The following is a 24,621-nucleotide window of genomic DNA, read 5'->3' on the forward strand; positions in this document are numbered from 1 at the left end:
ACCCATTAGCTCCCCCTGCAGTTTGAGTGGAAGCAGACCAAAAACACTGGTTTTCTCACTTTTTATTCATTTATTGAAATACATACAATTCCTTGTTAGAAAATATGCTATTAAATGCCTCAGGAAACACAGCAACAACCCAAACTATGTGAACCTAAGAAAGAGTTATCAAAACATATGGCTATTTTATTATTTTCCCAAAATTATGGCCACTTGTCATAGAGTCCCTGGATCCACTGTGGCAGGTTTCCTTCGCTGTGATGCGAACATGTTCAGCTGTAAAACAAACAACATGGACATACTGTAACTACAAATGTAATCAACTTAAAAATATATGCATCTCAATGGGAGAGGTGTGTAGGTTTATCCTGTGTAGAAAAAAAAAAATGCAGCTACCAGTACCTGATGCGAAGCTGTAGTTGCCTTCTGTTCAGCTTGTGTCAGTCTTCTCTGGAGACGACTTGTCTTCTCTTGATATTCTGCAAGCTGTTTCTCATACTGAGCAAACACAGATCAGTTTGACACATGGGGTGTAGCACCAAAGTTTCTATTTAAGATTGTTTTCAAAGCACAACAGTTCAGACAAATAGTGCAACTATCTCTTATCCTTAAGCATAAATTAGAGTATAATTAAATATTGCATTTATCGTATTGAAAACAACTGAAACTCATATCTAACATACATCTGTGTTCATTTCGATAAAGGCTTACAGCGAATAAAAACGCAAAAAACAGTTTGTCAGAAATTACAATTTAACATAAGACCAATTAAAAAGGATTTGACTGTCCTCAAGGAGGTTAAGCCTCAAAAGGTCATTGCTAAAGAAGCTGACTGTTCATAGAGTGCTGTGGCCAAACATCCATCTGTCATTTACACTCGCTATATGCTTAGTAGGGTCAAGAGGGGTCTGGTGCTCATCTCTGGCAGCTAATGGGTAAGAGCAGTGGCACACTGTGGAAAGGTCAGCAGTCCATCACAGGGCAACACAGGAAAAACAACTATGAACACATATTCTCTCTCACCTCCGGGCAATTTCAGATGACCAATTAACTTTGCATGCAAGCTTGAGTCTGTTTCACTAAAGTGGAGTATCCATCCAAAACCAATGCAGGCCCGAAGAGATGATGCAAACTATAGACAGAATGACGTCGGCTGGGATTTGATTGAAAGGACTTTTGTGCTTGAAGGTATCAAGGCTGCACATTTTGGTAACCATGTCATTTCCTGGTGCTGGTCCACTGTGTTTTGTCAAGTGCACAGGTCCTATATATCTCTGAAGTTCTACAAGAAACTTCATTTGGGGTTTTCATTAGAACCAAGCCAAAAAATATAAGTTAGCCAAAATAAAGGGTATAAATGCATGACGGTGTGTCGTTATTATACGCAATATGAGTTTCACTTTCTCAATTAAGTAAACTTCACAACATTTTCAACTATTTTCTAAAATATTGAGAACCATCAGTGTCATTTAACAGTATTTCATTCGCTGATATCAACTACGTGATCTGCTAAATTAAATCGAACACTAGTTTGCTCTCGTTTGCGAGTCGCACACACCTCAGATATTGTGTTATGGTCCGTTTGGAGCTGGATCTCTAACTCAAGCGAGCGTTGTTTGTGCCGTTTCAGCTCTGCCCTGAATACATAGCAAAGACGAAAGAAAGAAAAAAAACAAAACATTAGAGCCGAGGCTCAGCTCAAAGACACAACAAAAACATTTATAAAGCTTTGTTTTCCCACATTTGCACTATTTCAGATGTATCTCGGCTATTGCTCAGAGCAGAACAACATCAAGTGTCAAATCAATTTTTGTATGAGATGTTTCAGCACCTTTGATAGTGTTCACGGCAAAACAGATGCAATGAAATCCTCAGGCAGCGGAGCTTAAAAAAAATAAGGGTATTTGTTCTTGAATAATACACTGTTTTGTACATAATGAATCACAGTATTAAATATTTATGCAGTTCATCAATTTTAAACATCCCCTTTAAGCCGTCTGCCAGTTACTAACTACTTTTACATTAAATTGTTATGGCTCAACACTTCACGTTGAGGGCTTTATCTTGCAAAGAATGTGCCGGCTTTTGTCGAGCGCCGCACAGCTTTCCATTTTTTAATGAGAAACAAAGAAAGAGGGGGGTAAAAAGCAAAGCATTTTGCATCGAGTGAAAGGCACAGGTGCACTCAGATATACCAATAGACGCTGCACATTTGTTAATGTGATTTGCCAGCCCATTTGGATAAGTAGTCAGCTTAGTCAAAGGCTACAAAGACACTCCAAACCGGAGTGCCGTCGAATCAGACGAGTGGCTTGAGGAAAACGGTAATGGTGTAAGAGTGACAATGCCGGGATGTAGACCTGAACCCAGCAGAGCGTCTCTGGAGACATGAAAGAGCCGCGCGCTGATGTTTTCGCTCTTGCTCGATAGGTCGTGGAAAAATGAAAGAAATCCCAAGAGTGAAGCTGAACCACACATGTAAGATAACCGCAACAAAGATCTTGGGGGGGAAAAACTGGCACCGAAAGGAGCTTCAGAGACCAGAGACCACCTTGGGGCTCAGATTAATACAGATCATCACTCACTACTAACAAACCCTAAACACTTCTAATAAAATTCTATTCCACTTAGAAATATTTTAATAATCCCAAATGGAAATTAGTTGTTGTCTCAACTTTCATGTATTGATCTCTTGCATCTTAGAACTGCTTAGATCTAACCTAATACATTTGCCCTGTACAGCATGCTGCACACAGACCTTACATAAATAAACGTATTCTCTTCCTCTTCAAAAACACCAGAAATACATCTGTGCATCTCTTCCTTTCCTTAGAAATGTTAAAGCCCCATCTCCACACATTCTTACTTGAGAGCTGTGATTTTAGTTTCAAAGGCCTGCGCTAGGTTCTTGGCCTCTTCCTTCCATCGCTGAGTGCTTTTCTGCTGTGCTGCAAGGAGGCGTGTCAGATCGGCGCTGGAGCTTCGGCTCCTTTCCTCCAGTTCCTTCACCCGCGCGTCGAGTCCCTGCTCTTTGAGGCTGCATGCTTGCTCCATCTCGGAGACCTAAAGCGGAGACGGCCACAGAGGAAGCTTGCCGATTAAAATGCTTTTAAATACCCAGTTCCTTCTGTACAATTAAATAAAGTCTGCAACACTGACCCTGAAGTAATAATCATATGCATCTTTTGAATGAATAATGTACGTATGATCAAAATCGTCTGTATATTGTAAAAACTGACGACAAATTGTGAAGAATCCTGTGCAATTTTCTGAAATAAAGAGCCGCCCTCTTTAAAAACACTGAATTACAGTCGTGTCAGTAATTACCAACGTTACCTTTTTTCATACTTTCTAAAAATCTTTCCTGGCAGTCAGTATCAGTAAATCGCCAAGAGGCTCCTCTCTATCCGCAACCTTATTTGAACCCTTTTTCTTATTGCCTTCATGTCTAGTATTGTTTAGTTATTTAGGCAATAAACACTTTATTGCCCGAAATGGAGTAACATAACTTTACTTTAGTGAATGCTTGATCATCTGTAGTAAAGAATGCGTCTGCAGGTAGAAAATGCCTCGTCAACATGTGAGAAGCTCAGTTCTTTCTGCTCGACTTATAAATACTCAGTGGGTTACAATCTGTCGACTATTTGTTGCATTACCCGATTCGTAATTGGGTAAAAAAAAAAAAAGGTGCTTAATAGAAGATTGACTTTTTACAGAATTTGAAGCCAGATGATGTCAATTAAGTTTAGATTATTAAAATGACATATTAACTGACAAAGAAGGGTTTTTTTTATCTTACATCCAAAATGAGGTCTTTGTTTGAGTCTGTATACTCTAGCTAACGACTAATCAATTACTAAATTAGTTTTATTTCAATAATGGATTTATCACGATTAATTCGACTAATCGTTTTGAGCCCCATTACTTTCTGCTTGGCGTTTCTTTGGATCTGCATGCTGGCCTTGCGCAGGTCATCCATCTCCTTGCGCAGCCCCGTGTTTTCCTGCTGAAGCTGAAGCCGCTCGTCGCTGACGCCGACGCAGTCGCTCCGAGCCGCAGCCAGCAAGTCCTGCAGCCGCCGCACCTCCACCTGACACCGCGACACCTCCTCGCTGTAGCTACGGTGGACCAGATGAGGAGGATTCATTTCCTGCCCGCTAAGCAAACGAGTCACTCGCCTACAGTGACGTGCACGATGCCACTTACTCCATCTCCATCTTTTTCAGCTTGCTCTGAGTGCTTTGGAGAGTGAGGCTAGCGTCGTCCTTCAACCTCTCTGCATTCAGACACCTCTGATGGAGGGCCTCGATCTTCTTGAACTCCGGCTCCGCCCTGCCTTCCTTGTACACCTAAACAAAAACAGATCCCACGTGCCCAGTTGTAGAGCCACGTAATCAAACGGCGTCAAAGTCTCTGCATCCGACCGCAGCAGAGAACTTGCTCGAGTTGTTGCGAGTACCTTCTCCAGTTCTTCTTCTACAGCTTTCCTCTCACGCTGGGACCTTTCGATCTGAGCCTCTTTATCTGCACACTCCTAGAAAGAGGGAGGTGTGAGGGTTGACATGGAAGACATGAGTTGAAGACAGACACAGAGAGACTAAAAGGGTTTAGTCTCATTTTGAAAGGAGTATCCTCGTGAGAGGAAAGGTTTGTACCAGCTGCAGTGCAGACAGTTCTTCTGCCATACGATGGATTTGGATGTTGCACTGCTTGCGCACGTTTTCCACCTGTTGGAACGAAAAGAAACGGAAGAAAAAGCAAAGAGGACTTCACTCGAGCGATTAAGGAGTTAACACGGCAGATGGAGGAAAATAAAAATGAATCGAGTACTTTTGTATTCAGACTGTGCCTTGAATATTTTTCCTTTCCAGGAAGCACAATTAGATGACTCAAAGTACGAGCAGAAAATCTTGCAGGAGGCATAAATGAGGCTTAAAAGAAATGGAGATTTAAATGCCGAGATAAATAAATGACCCTTCAGTCCCACACAAGTAGCAATGTGAACACAACATAAGATGATGCAAAAGATAAAGGTTTTCTTTTGAAAATGTAAATGTCTAAGGAAATGACAGCCATAATTTACAATAACAACAACTATTTAATGGCTGAAATATATTTGTGACTGATGTTTTAGTTTGTTTCAAGGATGAGTAGTGAAAATACACCAACAGATTACTCAGAGATTGGCCTTGGACAATTCTCCTTCGATCAAGTTTACTCCATTTTTAAACAAAAAAAAAAGAAATTAGGAACAAAACTAAGAATTTACACCCATCTTTGGTCTATCCACACTTTAACAAACAGCACATAGGTTAAGGATGTAGGCTTTGGTGGATAAATGGGAATAATATTGAGATTGCTTAATTTTTTATGGTTTTAATACCATAGAAAACCATATGTCTAAAAAATGTCTAAAAAAAGAACTTGAAGAGTTTTGTTTTTCTCTTTCATATATCATCTAAAAAAAATTGAACAAAAAAATAAATGAGCTAATGTGACCTCCCAAGGAAGACACTGTCAAAATAATACAAGTTTTTTTTTTGCAACTACTAATGACGGCTTCTCAGTTGATAATTTTCATGACTGCTAAGCTCATAAATGCTTTGGTGAGTCAAGAGAGAAAAGTCAGGAAAGGACATGTTTAAAAAAAAAAAAAAAAAAAAAACAGAATGAGAGAAATGAAAAATCTGAGATATGTTCTTGGACTTATTGTAGAGAATGTTCTTCTCTTTAACTAAACAATATAAACTCATCAAAGTGAGCAGCCTGCTTCGTTCCCTGCTTTCTGACATCTCACATGCATTTCTTCACAAGAAACACTCACATAGCCATTTTAGGTAGATTTTTACACCTATTTACAGAAATACATATATCATACATGTTCTTTGCAGCTGTGTTACTGATGCAGTTTTGGTTCAGTTTCTTGGCACACGATGTTCTCCAAATGTTCATCAGTGAAATCGAGCAGAGCAAAAGTATATGATATATTCCTGCATATTCATAGCTAATGTGTTTTCTAAAGATACTAACAACCAGCAGAAAGTCAGAAATAATGCATTGACACCCTCCATGTTTAACAGTGCATTAAGAGGACAAATTTTCTTGATGCCATGTGCAGACCCAGGCAGATCAAGATACATCTTCCTTGCTTGTGATCCATACTCTAGTTTTTCCCGTTTTGAAGAGCAGCTTAGAGATTCTGCTTCATGTCCTAATCACACCCCGGGGGAAACTTATAGCCGGGGATAAAAATTAAATGCTTCTCAAGATCTGATCGACTAAAAAAAAAAAAAAAAAAAAAGTAATACACAAATTTAAAGAATATGCGTCAACATTCAACTATAAATTAATTTTACAGTGGTGCAGCTGAGTTTTTATTTATTCGTTTTTATATAACTTGCTTTTTCCTCAATGAATAAACATTTTCAAATTAAAGATTAACCAATTCTATTTGTTTGTGTTTGAGGAAGTAAACTACTGCAGGAAAGAAAAAAAAAAAAGATTTTTATATACTGAAGTAACATCTTTCCCAGGGACACATATGAATGTAGGGGATGTTCTGGAAGTTTTCCCTCTAATGCTTAACAGTCTGGGCAATACTTATGTCCTCAGAGTACAAAGTCTGGCTAAAACTTGTAGGTAACCTGGAGATTAATTCTTCATTATACATGCTTGTCTTCCCTCTGAGTGGCTTTAAAAGAGGGAAAGGGGCAAAAAGGAGATTAAAATGGAAAAAAAAGTGTCTTGCTCTCAAAGTAATATTTAAAATTAAGTACCTGGAAGGTAAAACAGTTAAATATGCATGTGGGTCCTTAAATGAAGAAGGTCCAAGGCCTCAAATGTCCTCCCTTGACATATTTTAAAAGAGTAGGGACATAAATAAATGCGAGCCAGTGCTTCAGCCATGTTTGGACATGGAGCTCTGCAGTGACAGGAACACAAATCACTATAACTTTCAGATTGCACAGTGTTCCTATGTTTCATGTCAAAATTGCAGAATTTTTCAGACTCTTCTTCAGAGTTTTCTGCGTTTCTTGAAGTGTAAATACAAACATTAATATTTATGGAACATCTATGCACAATGTATGGGTTTTTGACTCTATGAGTTGCAGGAGCTAACTTGCACAAATAACAGGTTTTTTTTTATATATTCACAAAAACTACCAGTGTATTGTGACAGTTTAACATGAGACAGATAATCAGCAAAAAAATAAATAAAAAATCGAGCATGAGAATGTACCAATCTTCCATCAAAAGTGTGATGCCGGTTTAATCATTTTTCTAAATGCAGCATTTTTACTTCATAAATGAACCTCAGCTGGTACTTTGCAATCAATGGCACAATTTATTCTGCTAAAACAAGAGAACTGTTTATCCAACCAGTTCCAAATATTGTACCTCTTTCCTGGTTCGGACTGCAGCCTCCTGGATCAAGAGCTTGATGGCCTGCGTTGTCTTTTCAAGCTCCTCTGTCTTCTGCTTCTCTCTTAAAAGGGACTGCAGGGTAAAATAAAGAGAGGGGAAAAGGTGCACATTTCAGAGGTGGTATTTCTGAGAGAATGTGAAGAGTTGTCAGGGATATGGTGCAGCTGAGCAGACTGAGAGGACGACTCAAGTCAGTACAAAAAAAGAGAAAAAGAAAAGATTTGACGGAAAGACGAGGAGAGACTGGGGGGGGTCACCTGCTCCTTCTGCAATACAGCCTCTTCAGCTACTTGAACATTCTCTCTGACTTTGGACAGAGCCTCGAACTTTTCCTCTTCCAGGGCGGTGCAACGCGCCTGGAGTTCCCCCACCTTTGTCTCCCACACAGCTTGCTCTCGACGAACTGCCTCCGTCTCCAGAGATGCAGCCTTTAGCCTGGAAAAGGAGGAAAACAGTGAGAGCGAGCAGCGGAGAGAGAGTAAGCGCTGCCGTTTGGCCTTGTGACACTTAAAGCTCAGATGTGGAACTCGATGACTTCCCATCAGATCAATATTGCAGTATACTTTAAAAAATATATATATATATAAAAAAATGGACAGAACAGTTCCTTCTCGCCCGTCAGACCTGTTATAAGAAGTGACAGGTGATTACTGGTGAAGTAACAGCAGGTTAAAAATGTGTTCACCGGGTTTCCAGTTGGCTCAGGGATGACTGAAGCTGCTGGAGTCGTCTGTCTGCTGCGTCCTCTCTGGCCTGAGCCTCAGCCATGTCCTCCTCCTAATTACAAAAGCATGACTATGAGTCGTCGACCGGAATCTTGTAGAAATATATTCGAGAAGTAGGTAACACATTGGTTATAACTCAAACTTGGGGAAAAAAAAAGGAACAACATCAAACAGCATCAATACTGGTAAAGTGTCATACACACACACGCACACGTTGAAAGGCAAAATAATCCGCCAGAGTCAGATCCACAAAATTTCCCCAACAATTATTAAACGGATCTTTTATGCATCAATATTTACTTAGATTTACTCACTTTTCGTTGCATCTGTTCCTGGAGGTTCTCTAAAAATTTGGTCATCTCGTCCACTCTGGCTGTGGCCGTCCTGAGTTCAGCTTTGGCCTGCCTAACCCAGTGCAGAAAGAGTTTATGGTTTGAGCACAAAGCATTCGACTTAAGAGAGAAAACCAGTGGAGGCAGGCACTAATAATTCTTAATTATTTATTCATCGCAAGTCAAATCGGTGTATCGCAGCTTTCACCAATATTACCAAAATCACACATTTTCCTAATATCTCACACCCTAAATTTGCAGAGGTCTTATATTCACAGCAGACGCATTCAAAATTAAAAGCCACAATAAAACACTGCAAAGGTTTGTGCGTCTAAAGTCTCTTCTTAAGTCAAAAAGAATTATGCTTGAAAATTACTAATTAGCTTTGAAAAACAATGGAAGGATTTTACTTTATGTGCTTTAAACTTTCTAGATGACCCTTTGGGTTTTCTGGCTCTCAAACAACTTTTGCATTTTGATGAATATAAAGAATAACAAGTGCAGGTGACGCTCTGTGTCGACAGCGGAGTTTTCTTCTAAATCTGATGCCTCTGAAGAGTGACTTTCTTGAATACCAGCTGGTTTCCTGGCAACCTGACACTGACAGCAAGACCTGATGAAGACACTAATCCTTTGTTGGCAGATCCTTCATACACAGTGTACAATATATTCACTGTCAATGCTGCTTAAAAGTTAACTTCTAACTTGAGGGCAAAGTCAAGAATTTAAATGTAATCTTTAAAAAAAAAAAAAAAAAGCCAAAACTGCTTCAGTAAAAAAATAATGCCGTGCAGAGGGATTAATTAGGGCAATTATTTGCTGTTTTGAAATAATTAGCATTGATTGATTATTTTTTTAACAACTGCCCGACTTATGATCCAATTAAACGCATAATTAAGGTAATAATTGTAACGTAATTATGCGGGCACATTTGCTGAGGATTCCTTTTGAAGAGTACCTGAGGACAAACAAAGACAATACAGACATAATAGTGTTAAGCAGATGTTAATTTAGCTGCTTTTCTGTGCCCTTGTGAACAGGTTGCAGTTAATGGAAAAGAAAAAAAAAAAAAAACCTTTTACACTTATCTTTATTCCACAAATTGGATGGGAAATTGTTGTCAAAGGGGTACAAGAAGGGCTCCGGCATGAAGCCTCCCTTGTGTTGTGCATCCATAATGAAACAAGACCCTTTGGCAGCAGCAGCTTTAAAAACGCAAAGGTGTTGTTTTTTTTTTTTCTGTTACCTGAGCTGGCAGTGCAGCTCCTCCATTTCTGTGCTCTGCTCTGTCACCGTCTTCAGGAGCTGCTGGTTCGCCTGCGTGTGGCAGGAAAGACAAGAATGCCAATTGTGAGGCATAGCTCCCAAACACGCCGCTCCGAAAGTTTCTGTCAGAAGCAACTTTTCAGCAAAACTTCTCACTTAAAACTTTCCATGTCCTTTCAGAACAAACCCTAAGGAGCCCTGTATCAGTCATTCACCGCTACAAAGTAAACTGCTCTCATATGCAGCGGGTGAAAAAAGGCTGCTTGCATGAACAGTCAGAGAGGGGGGGAAGCCCAGGGCTTAACCGCACATTAAAAATGCATTAGGAAGATATAGTATTACTATACTGTCTCTACACGCACTGAATGTTGTGCAAAGTAAGCACATGTGTATTTTGTTAAGAACACGTCCGTAAAGGGCGAAGCTCGGTTTGGTTGTTTGAGACGCAGCCGTGATCAGCGCGGTGGCTGCTGCGTCTGTGATTTCAGGTGACGGAGAGGAAGTCGTATATGGCGCCATGTGTTGGGGGGGGGAGGAAGGCGCGCGAAAAAAAAATGCCAAGATAGTTAGAGGATTACCGAGTAAGCTGACAGTCCATTATACAACAAGACATTTCTGGCTCACTACCAGTGGGATTTAGAAACCCATTCACTTAGTTACAAGATTAATTATTAGAGCAGGGTTCATTTTAGAAAAGCGCAGAGCATTTCGATCCCACGGCTAATTGGAAGCCAGTAATTTAACACACTTTTAATTAAGCATTACTTACAGATTCCAGCTTCTGATTGGCTGCTTGGAGTTTGTAAGAGTGCTGCTGGAACTGAACAAGCTGATCCTGTGATGGCAGAAAAGAGGGCATTCAATAGCATTTAAGAGCCAGTAATTACCTCCAGTACACATCAAGAATTACCTGAGACCAAACGACTCTAATTAAACCTGTTGCCAGGACAACAGCTCCACCTAGGGGTGAGGGCCGCATCGCAAAAATGGTACAGTTTTACTAAAGTCGGGTCAGAAATGTGGACATCATTTACTCTCGAGTCCGTTTTGTACATTTTGCTACAGTACAACCACAAACTTTGACGTGGAGCTCATGTAAAAAACCAGCACAAAAGACACATAGTTAATTCACTCATCTGAAACTGATAAAAAAATAATAATCTAATAACATGATCATACGTTTATATTACTCTACGTTTCCAGTCAATGTAACCACCTTCAACGTAACAGTAAGATTTTTTTAAGCATGTCTCCATCTGCTAGAGACGATGACGATTAATCTCGTAATCGGATAAAACAAATTGTCGCATTCTGCAGAAAAATGCAGATAAGAAATAACGTAATTCCTTTTTTTTTTTTTATAAGAAAATAAACATTTTATTGGGTAAAATGCGACAACATAACATTCCTAACAACATGTGAAAAACTCGGCCCTTTCTGCTTTCCTTAACAGAAAGTTAAATAAAGCACCTGCTACTTAACTTGAGAGGTTAAGTAGCAGGTGCTGATCAACCGATTAGGGCTAATCTGTTGATTAACTTTGATGAATAATTATTATTTGCTTAATAACCCCTTTTTTTTTGCAGAATTTGAAAATCGTGAAATAAAACTAATCCTCTTGAGAAGTGCTGGGTAGAACAAATTTACAAACGGTTTATTTGTTTTATCTTAAATGCAAAATGTACATTATTTGTACAGTTGTGGCTTAATTACTGCTCTGATTATGTTGTTCTTTCAGCAAATGGTTTTCTATTGAGTCTGTATAGTCCAGTTAACAATTAATCGATTAATCAAGCATAAGTTACAATTATTTCAATAATCAATTAATCACAATTAATTGTTTCAGCCCTAGTTTAACTTGGTGTTTCAGAGTAAAAGGTGAGCTGAATACAAGTGCAAAACACACTAATCAGATTTCTATTTGTAAAAAAATGGAATTGAAAATCCTGTGTTTTTGTCTGCCAATGCATTAGCATTAGCTTGTGAAGGTCTAGCCCATAAATCCCGCTTAATTTGTGGCGGAAATGTGATAAAATGAGAAGAACCTTGAGGGTTCTGAATACTTTTCCATCACACTGTGTAAAAGTTTATGCTTCTCCCTTTTCTGTGCTTGCAGAATACGAAAGTCCTGCAAGCTGGTGTGGGAAAGTGAACCTTGAGCTGCTGTCTCTGAGCGTTGTGGAGCTGCCCGTCAGAGAGGGCCCTCTGGTAGACCTGCTGTAGGCGCTCCAGCTCCTGGGCCGTCGTGTGCCACAGCTCCGTGGCCTGTTTCCGCTCCTGAACTCACGCACGCACACGCGCACACACACACACGCATACACACAAATAAAATCCACCCACATTTATTCTCATAACTACTGTGTTTGTTTTTTCCTGCTGCCACCCAACAGACGAGGAAAAAAAAGATTTCAGGAAGTATCTCTGACGAAGCAGGAGCGGCGCGTTTCCTGGTGCTCACAACTGAACGCAGAGATCAAAATTATATTGATCGTCTAATTTATGTGCCAGTCACGACAAATGCTCACGGCATCCAGCTGCATCAAATTTCTGTGGCTCAGCAAAGCTTTTGTTGCAATTTTAGAATCCGCAGGAAGTGTTTCAGGGAGCGAGCGTTGTCGCCATTCACTGTTCACAGAAATAATGGAGTTGAGTTGTTTTGCCAACATTTTTGCCATTAGTTTTTTTCTGATATTCGAAGCTGGGAATTAATATAGAAATATTCGTTCTTCCCTTAACTCTTCTTTGTAAACAAAACATTTTGATTCTGTATTTCTGTTTGAGTCTTCTATCTGGATCTCAGCAGGTTAGGAATAACTGCTGCTTCACAGATTTAGGATATAATCTCTGGGGTTTTTATAAGCAGAGGATGGTTTTTATTGCTGGTTCTATTCAATCATGGCCTAAGTAATCTTTGTGGCACTAAAGCCACATTCGTAAAATCAAAATCTATCATCATATGTAGAACTCTTTTTTTTTTTTTTAAATCAAGTAAAATTTGACTGCATGATATTTTCAAAAGAAAATTATAATTCTGAATTAAAGTAAAATTACTAAGCAAGCTTCTGTGGATCGATATTGCTTATTTGACTGAATAAATTACCTTTACCCACAAATAAACCGTTAGCAGGTTATAAAATAAATTGGGCATTAAAAAGGCTAATGCAAAACATGAAGTGGCATAAATCAAAGAAAGCCGAGAACAAAAAAAACAGCAGAACAATTAACTGGCGAAGAGGCAAAAATTCACCAGTTCCTCTTATAAAGTCCAGGACAGAGATTTGTCAAGATATTGACCTAATATAATACAATCAGGTCCAGAAATCTAACAGAGTAACGTCTCATCTGCTAAATGTTTGATAAATGCTCTGTTTTTATGGAGAAACGCAGTACAAGGAGATCAAAAGCAAAACTAACTGGTGTTTTAAATATGGCATTTACAACATTTTGATTGGTTGCTTGTCTCCATGACTCCACTCCCAAGCTCCTGACAAGTACCGTTCTATGATACCAGGTTATCAGATAAAACCAGAACCGTGTTAGCATTGGCTTGGTGAGAAAGAGGGTTTGCAGATTCCATTCCTGACTGATTCAGATCTTTTTTTTCCATAAAAATTTTAACATATGTCGACACAAGAAAAAAACTGTTCCGGGTCCTTTGAGAGAGGCAGACGTTTAAAAACAACAAAAATGTAATAAATGTAACAATACCCAAATTTAACCATTGAAGCACCTATTCTATCCGAAAAATACAAGCTGAACGCTACTGGTTTATGCATTTATCGACCACAAATTACAGCAATCCTTCATTTTGATGAAGGATTGCTGTAAGGAGAAATAAAAACCTTGGCTATTTCAGTAATTGCCCTACAGACATCCCGACAAGAGCTGATCAAGGGAAAAATATCCAGTTCCAACCTCTCATTCATCGATGCAAAGTAATCAAATATCAGTCAAGATTTCTTACTCTCTATATGTAAATAGTTAAGTGGTCTTCCATTCTCTAAAAAAATGGCTTTGAGGACAACATACAACGGATCTAAAAAAAAAGAAAAGGAAAAAAAAAGTCACTATAATTGTTATTCTTTTTGGATACTTTGACAAATCGAGTCAAAAGACAGAAGCCTACAGACGCATTTTATGAAACTTTAAACAGCACATGGTATTTACGGGCACATTTGCAGACCTGTTCAGACAGTTGAACTTGCTCCTGCAGGTTTCTGAGGAAGGCCGTGTCTTCTGCTGCGCCGCCCTCTGCTTCTGAGCCCATGGGCAGGGACTGGAGCTGCTTCTCAATAGACTCCCTCAGCTCTGTGTGCAACCTGGAGGATGTGATGAGTGTTGGAAAAATTACATTGTAAAGATCATTTTAAAAAACAACAACTTTTGAACCGTAGGCCGGGGAACCTGATTCCTGTAAAATGTATTCTGGCGGGGGACGCCGATACAGTCGATGTCATTTCTTAGAGATATTTCAAGTGCTATATGACCGGTTATCATTTCAACACGTCTCTGATGACAGAAAATGGTACCAATTTGACTTCTGTTTTGCAGCTCAAGCCCACCCATTGACAGGACTAAAATCCTTCTACCTTTCATTTTCCTCTACAACCTTTTCCAGCTTCAGTCTGACGTCTGTCATCGTCTCCTGTGAAGCAACAACATAAGTGTTTTTCAAACAGGTAAACAAGAAACTTTTACCATCCAAGTCCATCTTTTTAGATGGTCTTTAGCACCTCAGAAGCAACCCTTTCCCAATAGAGCCAAAGTTTTAAGTAGGAATATGAATTAAGAACATGTCACATAAAGGTTTTTTTTCTACCTGATATTTCTGAAGCTTTTCAGTCATTTCGTCCATGTGCCGGTCATACTCTGCTATTAGAGGAGCCATTATCCTATAACACAGAGTAATAATTACAAAAAAAATTGTCTAAATAAAAGCAATTGCTTTTCCATTTTTTTTTTTACCTATAAGAATTTCAAGCGATAATAGGGTGGTTCTGAAATGTGTTAAACTATTAGAAAGAAAAGAAACATGTCTGACCCTCTGTCTGACAGCCAGGGTGGAGGAGACTCCGCCTGCTGTGCCTCATCCAGCTGTCAAACACAAGACACCCAGCAGGACAGATTAGCTTTGTGTTCCCCAACAGTTCCCAAGATCCAGCTCAGTCAATTTGTAAGTCACAACATTAACAAAATGCTCATTTATTTTAACTTAAAGAAATGTGGAAAGTGAAAAAAAAAGCAACATACACGCCACAGATTCAATAAAGACAGTATATAGTTTTGTTTACTCTAATGATTATAGCTTAATGACTTTATACCAACATCTTATGTGCTGACCAACACAATCGTGAAAAAGACTGATGGTTTGCCCAGCAGATAGCCACTCAATCGCTTCACAATGAGGTCAGTGTTATGAAAGCTGGCTTCTTACAAACTGCAGTAAAGCCAAGCAAATGAATGTAAGGTTGAGTGGAAGGAAAACGTGTGGTGGAAAAATCATTTACAGACAAAAGGGAAAATGACAGTCTTGATAAGTACTGAAGCAAAGTACATTTGGTAACTTGTGGGAGATTCAGAAGGAGGGGAATGAAACTGGAGTCAGCGTCTCAAGAGCCACCACACACTGAAAGTAACTCTTGAAAAAACACCAGAAGCTTCCTACCTGGTCTAAGAAATAAAAGGACAGGATTGTTGCTCAGTGTCCTGAAGTCTATTTTTTTCCAATCTAAATATATGTTGCACCTGATTTGGAAACTAAGGCTCCAGTCTGCATTCAGTAATAACATTTTGATTGTGGATTACTGTGGGGAAAAAAATAGCGATATTATATTTATTGAGATGCTCCAGTAAACCCATTTCTTTACTGACCATATCAAAATGCAGATAGAAACTTTAGAGTCCAATGCAGAAGTTTTAGGCATGGTTTTGTGCATTTTTTGCATCTCACCCATTCAAACCAAAAGTTGCTGAGGTTTTGCTTCTGCTCATCTATCACACTCCGGGGACAGTCAATAAGTGCAGTTTTCGTTTAAAATTCAGAACATTTTCCCTGTGACTCTGTTGAATTTTCTTAAGAGTTGTTTTTAATTTGAAACTGACAAAAGCATTGTTGAATAGCTGACATAAAAAAATGTATAGTTCAGTTCTCTCTCTAGGACATGCAAGTCGAGGAAGCAAACACGGCCCGCAGAGCAGTGAAACAGCTGAGCTAGGAAATGACTAAGACTTCTGCCAGGAGGATTTCAAAACGAAGCACACAGAGCTGGATGACCACGAGGCAAAGGCAACCTGGTGGGAGAAGGGCAACCGCTCATCATTTTTTAAACTTTTAAACACATTATCTCGATCAGAATCTGCTTACACATATAGCTTTGCAGGAGCTGTTCAGATTCCTTCAACTTTTTAATATGTTGTCAGATTATAGCCACAAACTTTGATGCATTTTATGTAAGAGACTAATAGAAGATGCCGCATCATTTTGAAGAGGGAGGGCAATGATAAAGTTACATTAAAAGTGTATTAAAATGTATAAAAATAAAGATCTGATAAGACATGAAATTGTAGGCAGTCCTCATTTATTTTGATTTCCCTTAAATAAATATAATTAGTAGATAGAATGAACCTACTGTTCTTTTTTTTCCAATCTCAGTATAAAGCTGTTCAGTTAAGACCTCAGATGATTTTTGGAGAACATCAGTGAAGAAACAGCATCATGAAGATCAAACATCACAATAAATAAGTCAGGGGTAACAGCAAACCAGGGCATGGATGTCCACCTAAAAATAGTTGGTAGTGTGGGAGCTACAGGCTCAGCACAATCTGGGTGAAATACTTTGCTTAGCAAATATCTACTGGTCATGCATTTGGCAGTTATGGAAGAGGGTTAACAAGCAAGCTATTGTTAAAAGAAAGTCCTAAAAGTCCCTGTTTGTAGTTTGCCACAAAACATGTGGAAGGAACAGCAAACTTATAGAAGAAGGTTCTTTTAAAAAAAAAACACCTAAAACTGCGAACTAAACAAACCATCTCTACAATACAACTTGGTGGTAGCAACATCATGCTGTGGGGATACTTTTTTTCAGCACTGACAGGGAACCGGAGATACAGAGTCAAGCAAATGCATCAGCAAAGTAATTTACTGTTTAGAGACCCCAAACCATCATGGACGTCCTAGTCAATAACATTTTTAGATTTGTTTATTGAAAATTAGAATACTATTAAATCTGACTGAACAATTTCAGCGAAGAGGCATTTAGATTTTGTTTTTTTAAATTGAAATGTAAGATTTAAAGAAATTGGCAATTTTATTCTGTAAAAAGGAAAAGACTGCTCTTTGTTGTTTGATTGCTGTGTTAATATCTGATTTGTTTGAGATGGGTTATTTTTACAAATACATCTCAGTAATGACATTCACCTTCCAGCAGAAGGGCAGCAGTAAAAATACAGCTACAATGGAGTGGTTCAGAACAAATCAAATTTCTGTGCTAAATGAGACAATTAATATCCAGACCCTTGTGTAATGGAGAATCTGCGGCACAAGTTGAAAACTGATGTTCACAGACATTTTCTATGCAGTCTGACTGAGCTTGAGCTCTTTTCCAAAGAAAAATAGGCAAAAATGTCCGTTTCTTGATGTGCTGTTAGAGATGCATCTCAAAACACCTGCCACCAGCAAAGGGTGGTTACCAAAACTAGTGACTCAGATGGACTGAATACAAATGTAAGCACATTTTCAGATCACAAAAAATGTTTGTATTTTGACAAACCGGGAGCGTGGATAGTTTTGCAAGTCACTGCACCTAACTTTAAATAATGCTTGTTTCCCAGCTTTTGATTAAAGACATATGAACGCAAATTGCAAAGTTGAAAATAAGGCAGATAAATATTATCATCACGTTATATACTTCACATTTAGCTAGGCTTGATGTATTACCTGAGACGATGTGACCCCCAGCTGATAGCGGCTAAGCGCAGAATTTAACCTGTGGACTGCAGACGGGACAAAGCATCAGCTCTTAGTTTCCGAACAGAATTATTTCTGATGGAAAAATGTTTTCAATTGTAGTTAACGTCCACAACATTTCTATTGTTTGTTCGTAATTTTGGGGAATACAACATGTAAAAAAAAAAAAAAAAAGGGATACAAAACAAATAGAGAGTGGTGAATAATAAAACTGCCCTCAATTTGCTCTTACCTTGATCTCTCAAAAATTCAATTTCTGCCTCCATGGTGTTCTAGAATGTAGGCAAAAGTAAATAAAGTAGTGTTGTTAGATATAATTACATAAACGCAAGAGGATTTTTCAATTTTAACCTGCGTGGAGGCAGGTTAAAATTGAAAAATCGACTGAGAGCTACTTTTCAGTTGCTGCCTCTGGAAATCTGCAGCTAGCTACAGCAGTGAGGCAATCACGGGTAAACTTAGCGAGATAAACTAACGTTTGAATAGCTAAATCGGAAGTGGATTCAGTAGCTTTGTTATATTTTACCAACACAATGTGTGTATTGTATTATATAATACAACAATAATCGGATTTTTACTCCAATCTGCGTTTCCGCCGTCCGTTTTGAAGTAAACAAATAACAACCAATGGCGATTAAGTTGTGCGCTGCTGAAGTCCTTCCGTCTTAAAACGCTCATAAGCACGATAGTTCCTCTTTGAAAGATTTCGAAGGATCAGCTCATTCAAACAGGAAATACCGTGTTTTTGTTTCATTTTCATTTAATTTGCAGTCTTTTTTTTTACACCAAGTAACATAACGTTGTTTTTTTTTAATCTTTTGCACATCAAGTCATAAAAGCGTTAGGTTAATATTCACTCTTCACAAGGAATACAGTACAGACGTCTGGAGAACAAATATTGAAGTTTGGCTGCTGACATAAGGCTTGCTGAGCTATTGGAACAATTTCTGTATTGTGTTTTAAAGTGTCCATTATTGAATGCCAGTGTGCCCTCCAACAACCTTATCAAGTAAGCCTATACCTCAAACGTTTCTCTATCAGAAGGTCAATCACCGTTTGGTTACTGAGTAACAAACATTTATTTGAGGTGAGATTTAATTGACCAGGAGCCTGCTTAAATAGCTGAACAGAGAGCACAGCTAAACACACAGTGAACTTCTGTGCAACATATTGATTCAGCATTGAGTGAAAAACCTTTTGACAACATGAGGGTCTCACTTCGACTTCAGCTTTTAACAGTAGTCAACATTCTCCTATGCTGTGAAAGTTTGTAAGTAGTTATGCAACTGTGTTTTGTAGTCATGCAACACATTCCCTCTCTGACTAAATCACATCCTTTCAGGCATTTCAGGAAAATGGAGTTTGCGATCCAAAACACATGGGACAGCAACCCTGTTGACCATGACCCCATCAGAATCTCCTTCTCTGATGGGAAATCAGGACTGAGAATGGAAGTGTCTGGTCCATTCTTCAATGACCCAGAATCTCCTGCAGGTGAACCCGGTATCCCGTTCCCTGGACTCTGGGATTACGAAGGTAAAGAATGATTTTTTTTCTTTTTCACTGTGCTATTGTCTTTGTTCAAAGACTTTCAGTAGTTTTCCTGCCACTTTAAAATATCCATCCATTTTCTTGACACCCTTGTCCCTTAGTGGGGTCGGGAGGGTTGCTGGTGCCCATCTCCAGCTAACGTTCTGGGCGAGAGGCACGGTACACCCTGGACAGGTTGCCAGCCTGTCGCAGGGCAACACAGAGACACACAGGACAAACAATCATGCACACACACACTCACACCTAGGGGGAATTTAGAGAGACCAATTAACCTGACAGTCATGTTTTTGGACTGTGGGAGGAAACCGGAGTACCCGGAGAAAACCCACGCATGCACAGGGAGAACATGCAAACTCCATGCAGAAAGACCCGGGCCGGGAATCGAACCCAGAGCCTTCTTGCTGCAAGGCAACAGCTCTACCAACTGCACCACTGTGCCACTTTAAAATAAAAGTGTAGGGCTTTAAAATAAAAAAAATTAAAAAAGTTAAACGTCGACAAATATAGCAAAATTACCAAGCATTTTGCCAGATGTAACAAGTTTACACATTTTAGAAATTAAATAATATCAAAAATCATCAGCATTTGAATATTGTTGCCTTTATGAAGGTAAACTTGCAACCCAGTCGTATGTCCTTTGTCTTGTTCTGTGTTTAGCTCCATCTGATCAGCTTCCTTTTCTCTTCTAAAGCATGATGTTGCAACCACCATGCTTCATGGTGGGGACAGTGTGTGCACAGTGACATACAGTGCCAGTGTTGCACAGACATAAGGCTTCCCATGCAGCCCAGCAATCTCACTCTTGATCTGACCAGAACACAGTACGCTGTATGTTTGGTGTGTCCCTTATAATGCTTTTGGCAGCTGCTGGCTCCTTGTTAAAGGTGAACATTTTATTTTATAGTATTGTTGCAATTATTAAATAACATTTCACTGCCCCACATGATTGAGAACAAACCTAATTAGAGACGGTGTACAGGTAGGCCTCTTGAAAAAGATTGCATAATTCTGCACAAGGACGGTGTTAGCTTTTTTGTCCTCCATCTTCCCCCCAGTCATCAAACCAATGCTGTGTCATTGTTCACTTCTAGATTCACTAAATGAGTGTGGGCAAAGCTGACTTAAGCTGTATTTAATAATGTACATCTATTCCTATGATTTTTGAGAGGCGGGGTGGGGGGGACGGTCTTTGTTTATGAGAACACAGTGGCTCCATTATCATTATTATGGTAATACATTGCAATTAAACTTTGTAATGAGGTTGAGTATTAACAATCTGTTCTAATTGACCTTAAAGAAGTCAGATTTCTGGTTAATGAGGCCCCCATATTTGGCCTCATTATTGTTTCTTAATAAATAGGAAACCATTATAAGTGTAGGTAGGTAATGAGCATGTTTCGAGGTTAGCAGGGGGCCTGTTACTCATACTATAATTCCTGTGTTTCTTCTCTTGTATTTTTATGTTGTAACAGTCCAAGAAAAAAAATGCAGTCATTTTATTCCATTACTTCTATGTTACAGCAGCTGATAATGTTATCAAGAAGTTTTAAGCATTTCTTAATGTAAGAATTAAGGTTTCATCCTCATTTTATTCTCTTTGTGTTCTATTGCTAGTCGTGGAGTCCTTCTTCCTTGACAGCACAAAAGAAAATTACCTGGAGGTGGAGCTTTGCCCGTAAGTTCTAAGCAAAACTTTTGTTCTTTCCACTTCTATAATGCTACATAACCCGTCAAAGAGACGTGTTCATTAACGGCTTTCATTTGTTTTCCACTTTAGACATGGACAGCACCTTGTACTGCTACTGTCAGGAGTCGGCAATGCATTTTACGTAGGTCAAAAGAGTATTTCGCCTATTTTTTTTCCCGAGATTTTGTATGCATCTTGGGTAACGAGTTATTCTAATTGCCTCCTACTCCAGCAACAACTTCCAATCGATTTTACTACCACAAAATTAGGGGACAGATGGACTGGTGAGGCTGTAATCCCCTGGACATACTTCCCTCCCAATGTCGACAAGATGAACTCCTATGCTATTCATGGCTCTGGGGCGGCACGTACATATGAGGCTCTCTACCCCATCCCCAAAGCCGACATAGTGGAAGGCCAGCAGCCAAACTTGTGAGTATGCTGCCTTCCGTAGTTCATCTCAGACAAATCTTTCCAAAACGGTTGCAAGCAGTTCCAGGGAGAAGCTTAGATGCACTCAAGGGCATGAATATCATATTAATTAGTGACTTCTATGATTTACTTGAATTGCTCTTTATCTGGGTGAAATAATGATTCATCTTCAATAAAACTTCAGTTTGTTCACAAGCTGGTTAAAGTTATGCATAAACTCTTACACTTCAAGTACTAACTTAGTTTTGCAGCCATCAACAATCTTCTGTCAAGCCATTTTTCTGGCTTGACATTTGACTGCTCTTTAAGGCAGAATTGTTGAAATTATCCTAAAATGGGTTTTTAATGGCATAAACCCAGCATCACAGTACACAAATAGTCAATAGAGGTTAAGGTTGGGGCTGTTGCTGCCACCTTGTTTGACAGCTGTTGAAGTCTTCTTCAGTTTGAAAGCCTCACACGGAGTCAGACAAATTAACTTCTTGTAGTTGTGGCAACATTTCTCCATCTTTTTCCCCATAACTTTTTTTTCTTCCTTGGAAGGCATGTGGGTTACAGGAATGGCGGCAAGTTTTGGTCGAGCTTAACATAATTGTGCACCCTGTTCTTGTTTTTGAAAACACAGTGCGATTTATGCCATTAATACATTCCAGCCTGTAAAAGCACAATTTAAAAACGTAACTAAAAGTCCAAAAGTTAGAATGACAAACTTTCTCCTCCTGAGTGCATTTACATTTCTCATCAGAACTGTATGTGAAAACTTGCACAAGAAAAATCAAGAACAAATCACTGTCTGAAAATGGTTCAAATGCGAAAACCAAGAAATGATGTCACCCTGAAACAACAAAGCACCAGCCTCGTAACAAAAATACAGCTTTCGCTATACTACAAAGGAACTGTTTTAAATCTCATAATTACAAAAGCATCACGACCCCCAGCAAAACAAGCTTTGATAACAAGGGAATGAACAAACTCAAAACAACTGATTAAAAATGTAATTTATGGCCAGACTAATCGCGACCTCAACTAAACTGCTGACAGAATTTTCACATAAAAAGGATAATTGTACAGACGGAGATAAAGTAGTTGCTGCCACAGTCAAAGAAACCAACTATCTTTTCCCACATCAGTGCAACAGTAATCTCTGAGCTGCTTAAGAACACTAAAAATACACGCAGAGAGTTCACTCTTTAGATATGTCATGATGAGGAAATCTTAAGAGTGTTTGTTTTTCTCTTTAAATCTTGTGGATTGCTTGATAAGAAAGGGAAGTTTAACCAAAAAGTTCCTCTAACATTTCCACTTATCATCCTCTCAGTTATTCCGATCACTATGCGGCAGCTCTTGATCTAACTTATATAACTATAAATGGTTCTACACTGTGTGATTTCAATTGACTTCTCTGGCTTTTATCTTCTTCGTGGACCGTAAAGATATCATGGAAAATATTTTGATAACATCCTCAATGTTATCCCTCTTTGCTAATTTTTTTCAGACTTTGGATTCTGTTTTACAACCGTTCGTGGAATAGTTATGCAACCGTTTTCTAGCTGGAAAATTAATAGTTTACAGCTATTAGTTTTATGAGTATCTGCTAGCTTATTTATAATGGCAAACAATAAACCAGGAAAACAAATACGCTCTCTCAAACATGTCCCTAACTTTTCATTTTAAAAAGTACCGTATATGTGAAGGTTGATAAATATTTTTTTCCTAACAAACATTTTCAACCCTCTGTCTCTTAGCCATCGCCTGGAGTATTTCCAAAACTTCCGCTTGCAGAGCATTATGGGAGAAGATTGGGTCCAGCCTGAATCGGATCTGTGGAAGGAAAAGGCCTGAGCTGTTTATGAAATGCTGCCTCTCTGTTTTTCTTTTATTAACACAAATGTTTAACGAAATCAGCAGTAGGACTGCAAGGAAAAATGTCTTGCAACAACCAAAGGGCAATCATAGTTTATTATTTATTGATGTAGAAAAAAATGCCATCAGCTTGTCAAGCTGTGTTGCACATCACACACACGTGTGTGCAAGCACCCAGGCACATTGCATAATACTGGACATCCTCGGCATAAATTGCACGAGCATAGTGTGACCTACGATTTCCATGAATGTTAATTTTGACATTCAGCACCTGTAGCCAAAATGTTTTTGCTGTATTAACAAACCGTGCAGCAAGTCCAAATGATTCTTTCTGCTGCTGTTTAGAGAAGACATTAATATATGATCATGCACAGCTTACTTACGTGTTAACTCTGTATTTCAAAAGTTTAATATATTTTTATTCGCCTGTCAAATAACATACGAAAATGAGGATAAAGGAATATGTTGAATTAAAATACTTCACTATTAGACACACTTATAGTTAATTGCCAGAGCGATTAGATAATTTGTCTAGTTTACCTCTTGCTTTTCCTTAATCAATTGTCACACAAATGTAAGGTGTCGTAACTCTTTTTGTGATAAATAAAGTTATGGTGCAATATATTGTGTAATTTCTTTTTTTCCCTTGTTATTGGATATATTTGTATGAATTTGTGAAATTTAACCTTAATAAAGAGAAAAAGAAGCTCATCTCACTGTCGTTGATGCTTATTTTCCCTTCTAACAATATATTCAATTACACAAAATATGGCAAAATAAGAAGAAAAGTCTGTATTCTGACTTTGACTCTGTGAATATGAGCTTGCTTTTTCATCCACGCTTCAAGCTTAAAGTTCTTTTGATGAGTTCTGTGTTATAGTTCCTAAATTGTATAGAGAGGTCTGGGTAACATAACATAAAACACACCGCAACAATTAAGCTGTTATGTAACAAAACTCATTACCTACTACACAAAAAAAACATCCTAAAATGCTGGATGCAAAATGAAAATGAGTCCATGCACCTCACCTGCATCCAGAGATGAACATGATGTTCATGCCCACAGAACGAAGCGTTGAGGGAGATTATGTAAATAAAGAATGATATTGGCCTGAGAATAAAAATCCTGGTGAACTCCACAAGGAACAGCGGCAGATGAAACAGAATTACAGAGGTTTAAAGAACAGCCACTCTAGTACGGCACTTTTTAATATTCCACTACTGAAGTGGCAATAGTGTCAAAGGGCCTAAAAGAAGAGTTTCTTGAAGCTGTGACAAATAAAAGACCTTTTAGAAACTGTAAGAGCTCTGAAACCGCACTAAAATACTTCAGAAATGATGTAAAAGAGGCAGTAAAAATGTTTTTATTTTATC

The 24,621-nt window shown here is 38.6% G+C and overlaps 2 protein-coding genes across 6 annotated transcripts; one reads left to right on the forward strand and one right to left on the reverse strand.

Moving 5' to 3' along the window:
* Positions 1-47: 47 nt before the first annotated feature.
* On the reverse strand, positions 48-18,366 carry sclt1 (sodium channel and clathrin linker 1). 3 transcript variants are annotated; one of them, XM_008408129.3, is made up of 22 exons: positions 18,293-18,366; positions 17,947-17,986; positions 17,685-17,740; positions 14,790-14,842; positions 14,568-14,640; positions 14,338-14,393; positions 13,932-14,067; positions 11,903-12,025; positions 10,518-10,583; positions 9,729-9,799; positions 8,465-8,555; positions 8,111-8,202; positions 7,683-7,860; positions 7,399-7,497; positions 4,656-4,727; positions 4,460-4,534; positions 4,207-4,349; positions 3,926-4,118; positions 2,867-3,063; positions 1,559-1,637; positions 403-498; positions 48-276 (listed from the first exon to the last, which is right to left on the reverse strand). In XM_008408129.3, the coding sequence occupies exons 2-22, from the start codon at positions 17,978-17,980 to the stop codon at positions 217-219; spliced, it is 2,043 nt and encodes a 680-aa protein (XP_008406351.2). In that variant the 5' UTR covers positions 17,981-17,986; positions 18,293-18,366; the 3' UTR covers positions 48-216. The 3 variants fall into 3 exon arrangements, with proteins under 3 accessions (XP_008406351.2, XP_081463186.1, XP_081463181.1); XM_081607060.1 differs by having other exon boundaries at positions 18,191-18,329; XM_081607055.1 differs by having other exon boundaries at positions 17,947-18,302.
* Positions 18,104-23,958, forward strand: c1h4orf33 (chromosome 1 C4orf33 homolog). Of its 3 annotated transcripts, none has more exons than XM_081607074.1 (6): positions 18,104-18,166; positions 19,057-19,250; positions 20,880-20,940; positions 21,043-21,094; positions 21,185-21,384; positions 23,130-23,958. In XM_081607074.1, exons 2-6 carry the CDS (start codon positions 19,070-19,072, stop codon positions 23,224-23,226), a joined length of 591 nt encoding a protein of 196 aa, XP_081463200.1. In that variant the 5' UTR covers positions 18,104-18,166; positions 19,057-19,069; the 3' UTR covers positions 23,227-23,958. The 3 variants fall into 3 exon arrangements, with proteins under 3 accessions (XP_081463200.1, XP_008406340.1, XP_008406332.1); XM_008408118.3 differs by lacking the exon at positions 18,104-18,166 and adding an exon at positions 18,427-18,723; XM_008408110.3 differs by lacking the exon at positions 18,104-18,166 and adding an exon at positions 18,759-18,984.
* The last annotated feature ends 663 nt before the right edge of the window (positions 23,959-24,621 follow it).

The sequence above is a fragment of the Poecilia reticulata genome, chromosome 1 (genome assembly GCF_904066995.2).
Source record: "Poecilia reticulata chromosome 1, P_reticulata-male-v2, whole genome shotgun sequence".
Lineage (NCBI taxonomy): Eukaryota > Metazoa > Chordata > Actinopteri > Cyprinodontiformes > Poeciliidae > Poecilia > Poecilia reticulata.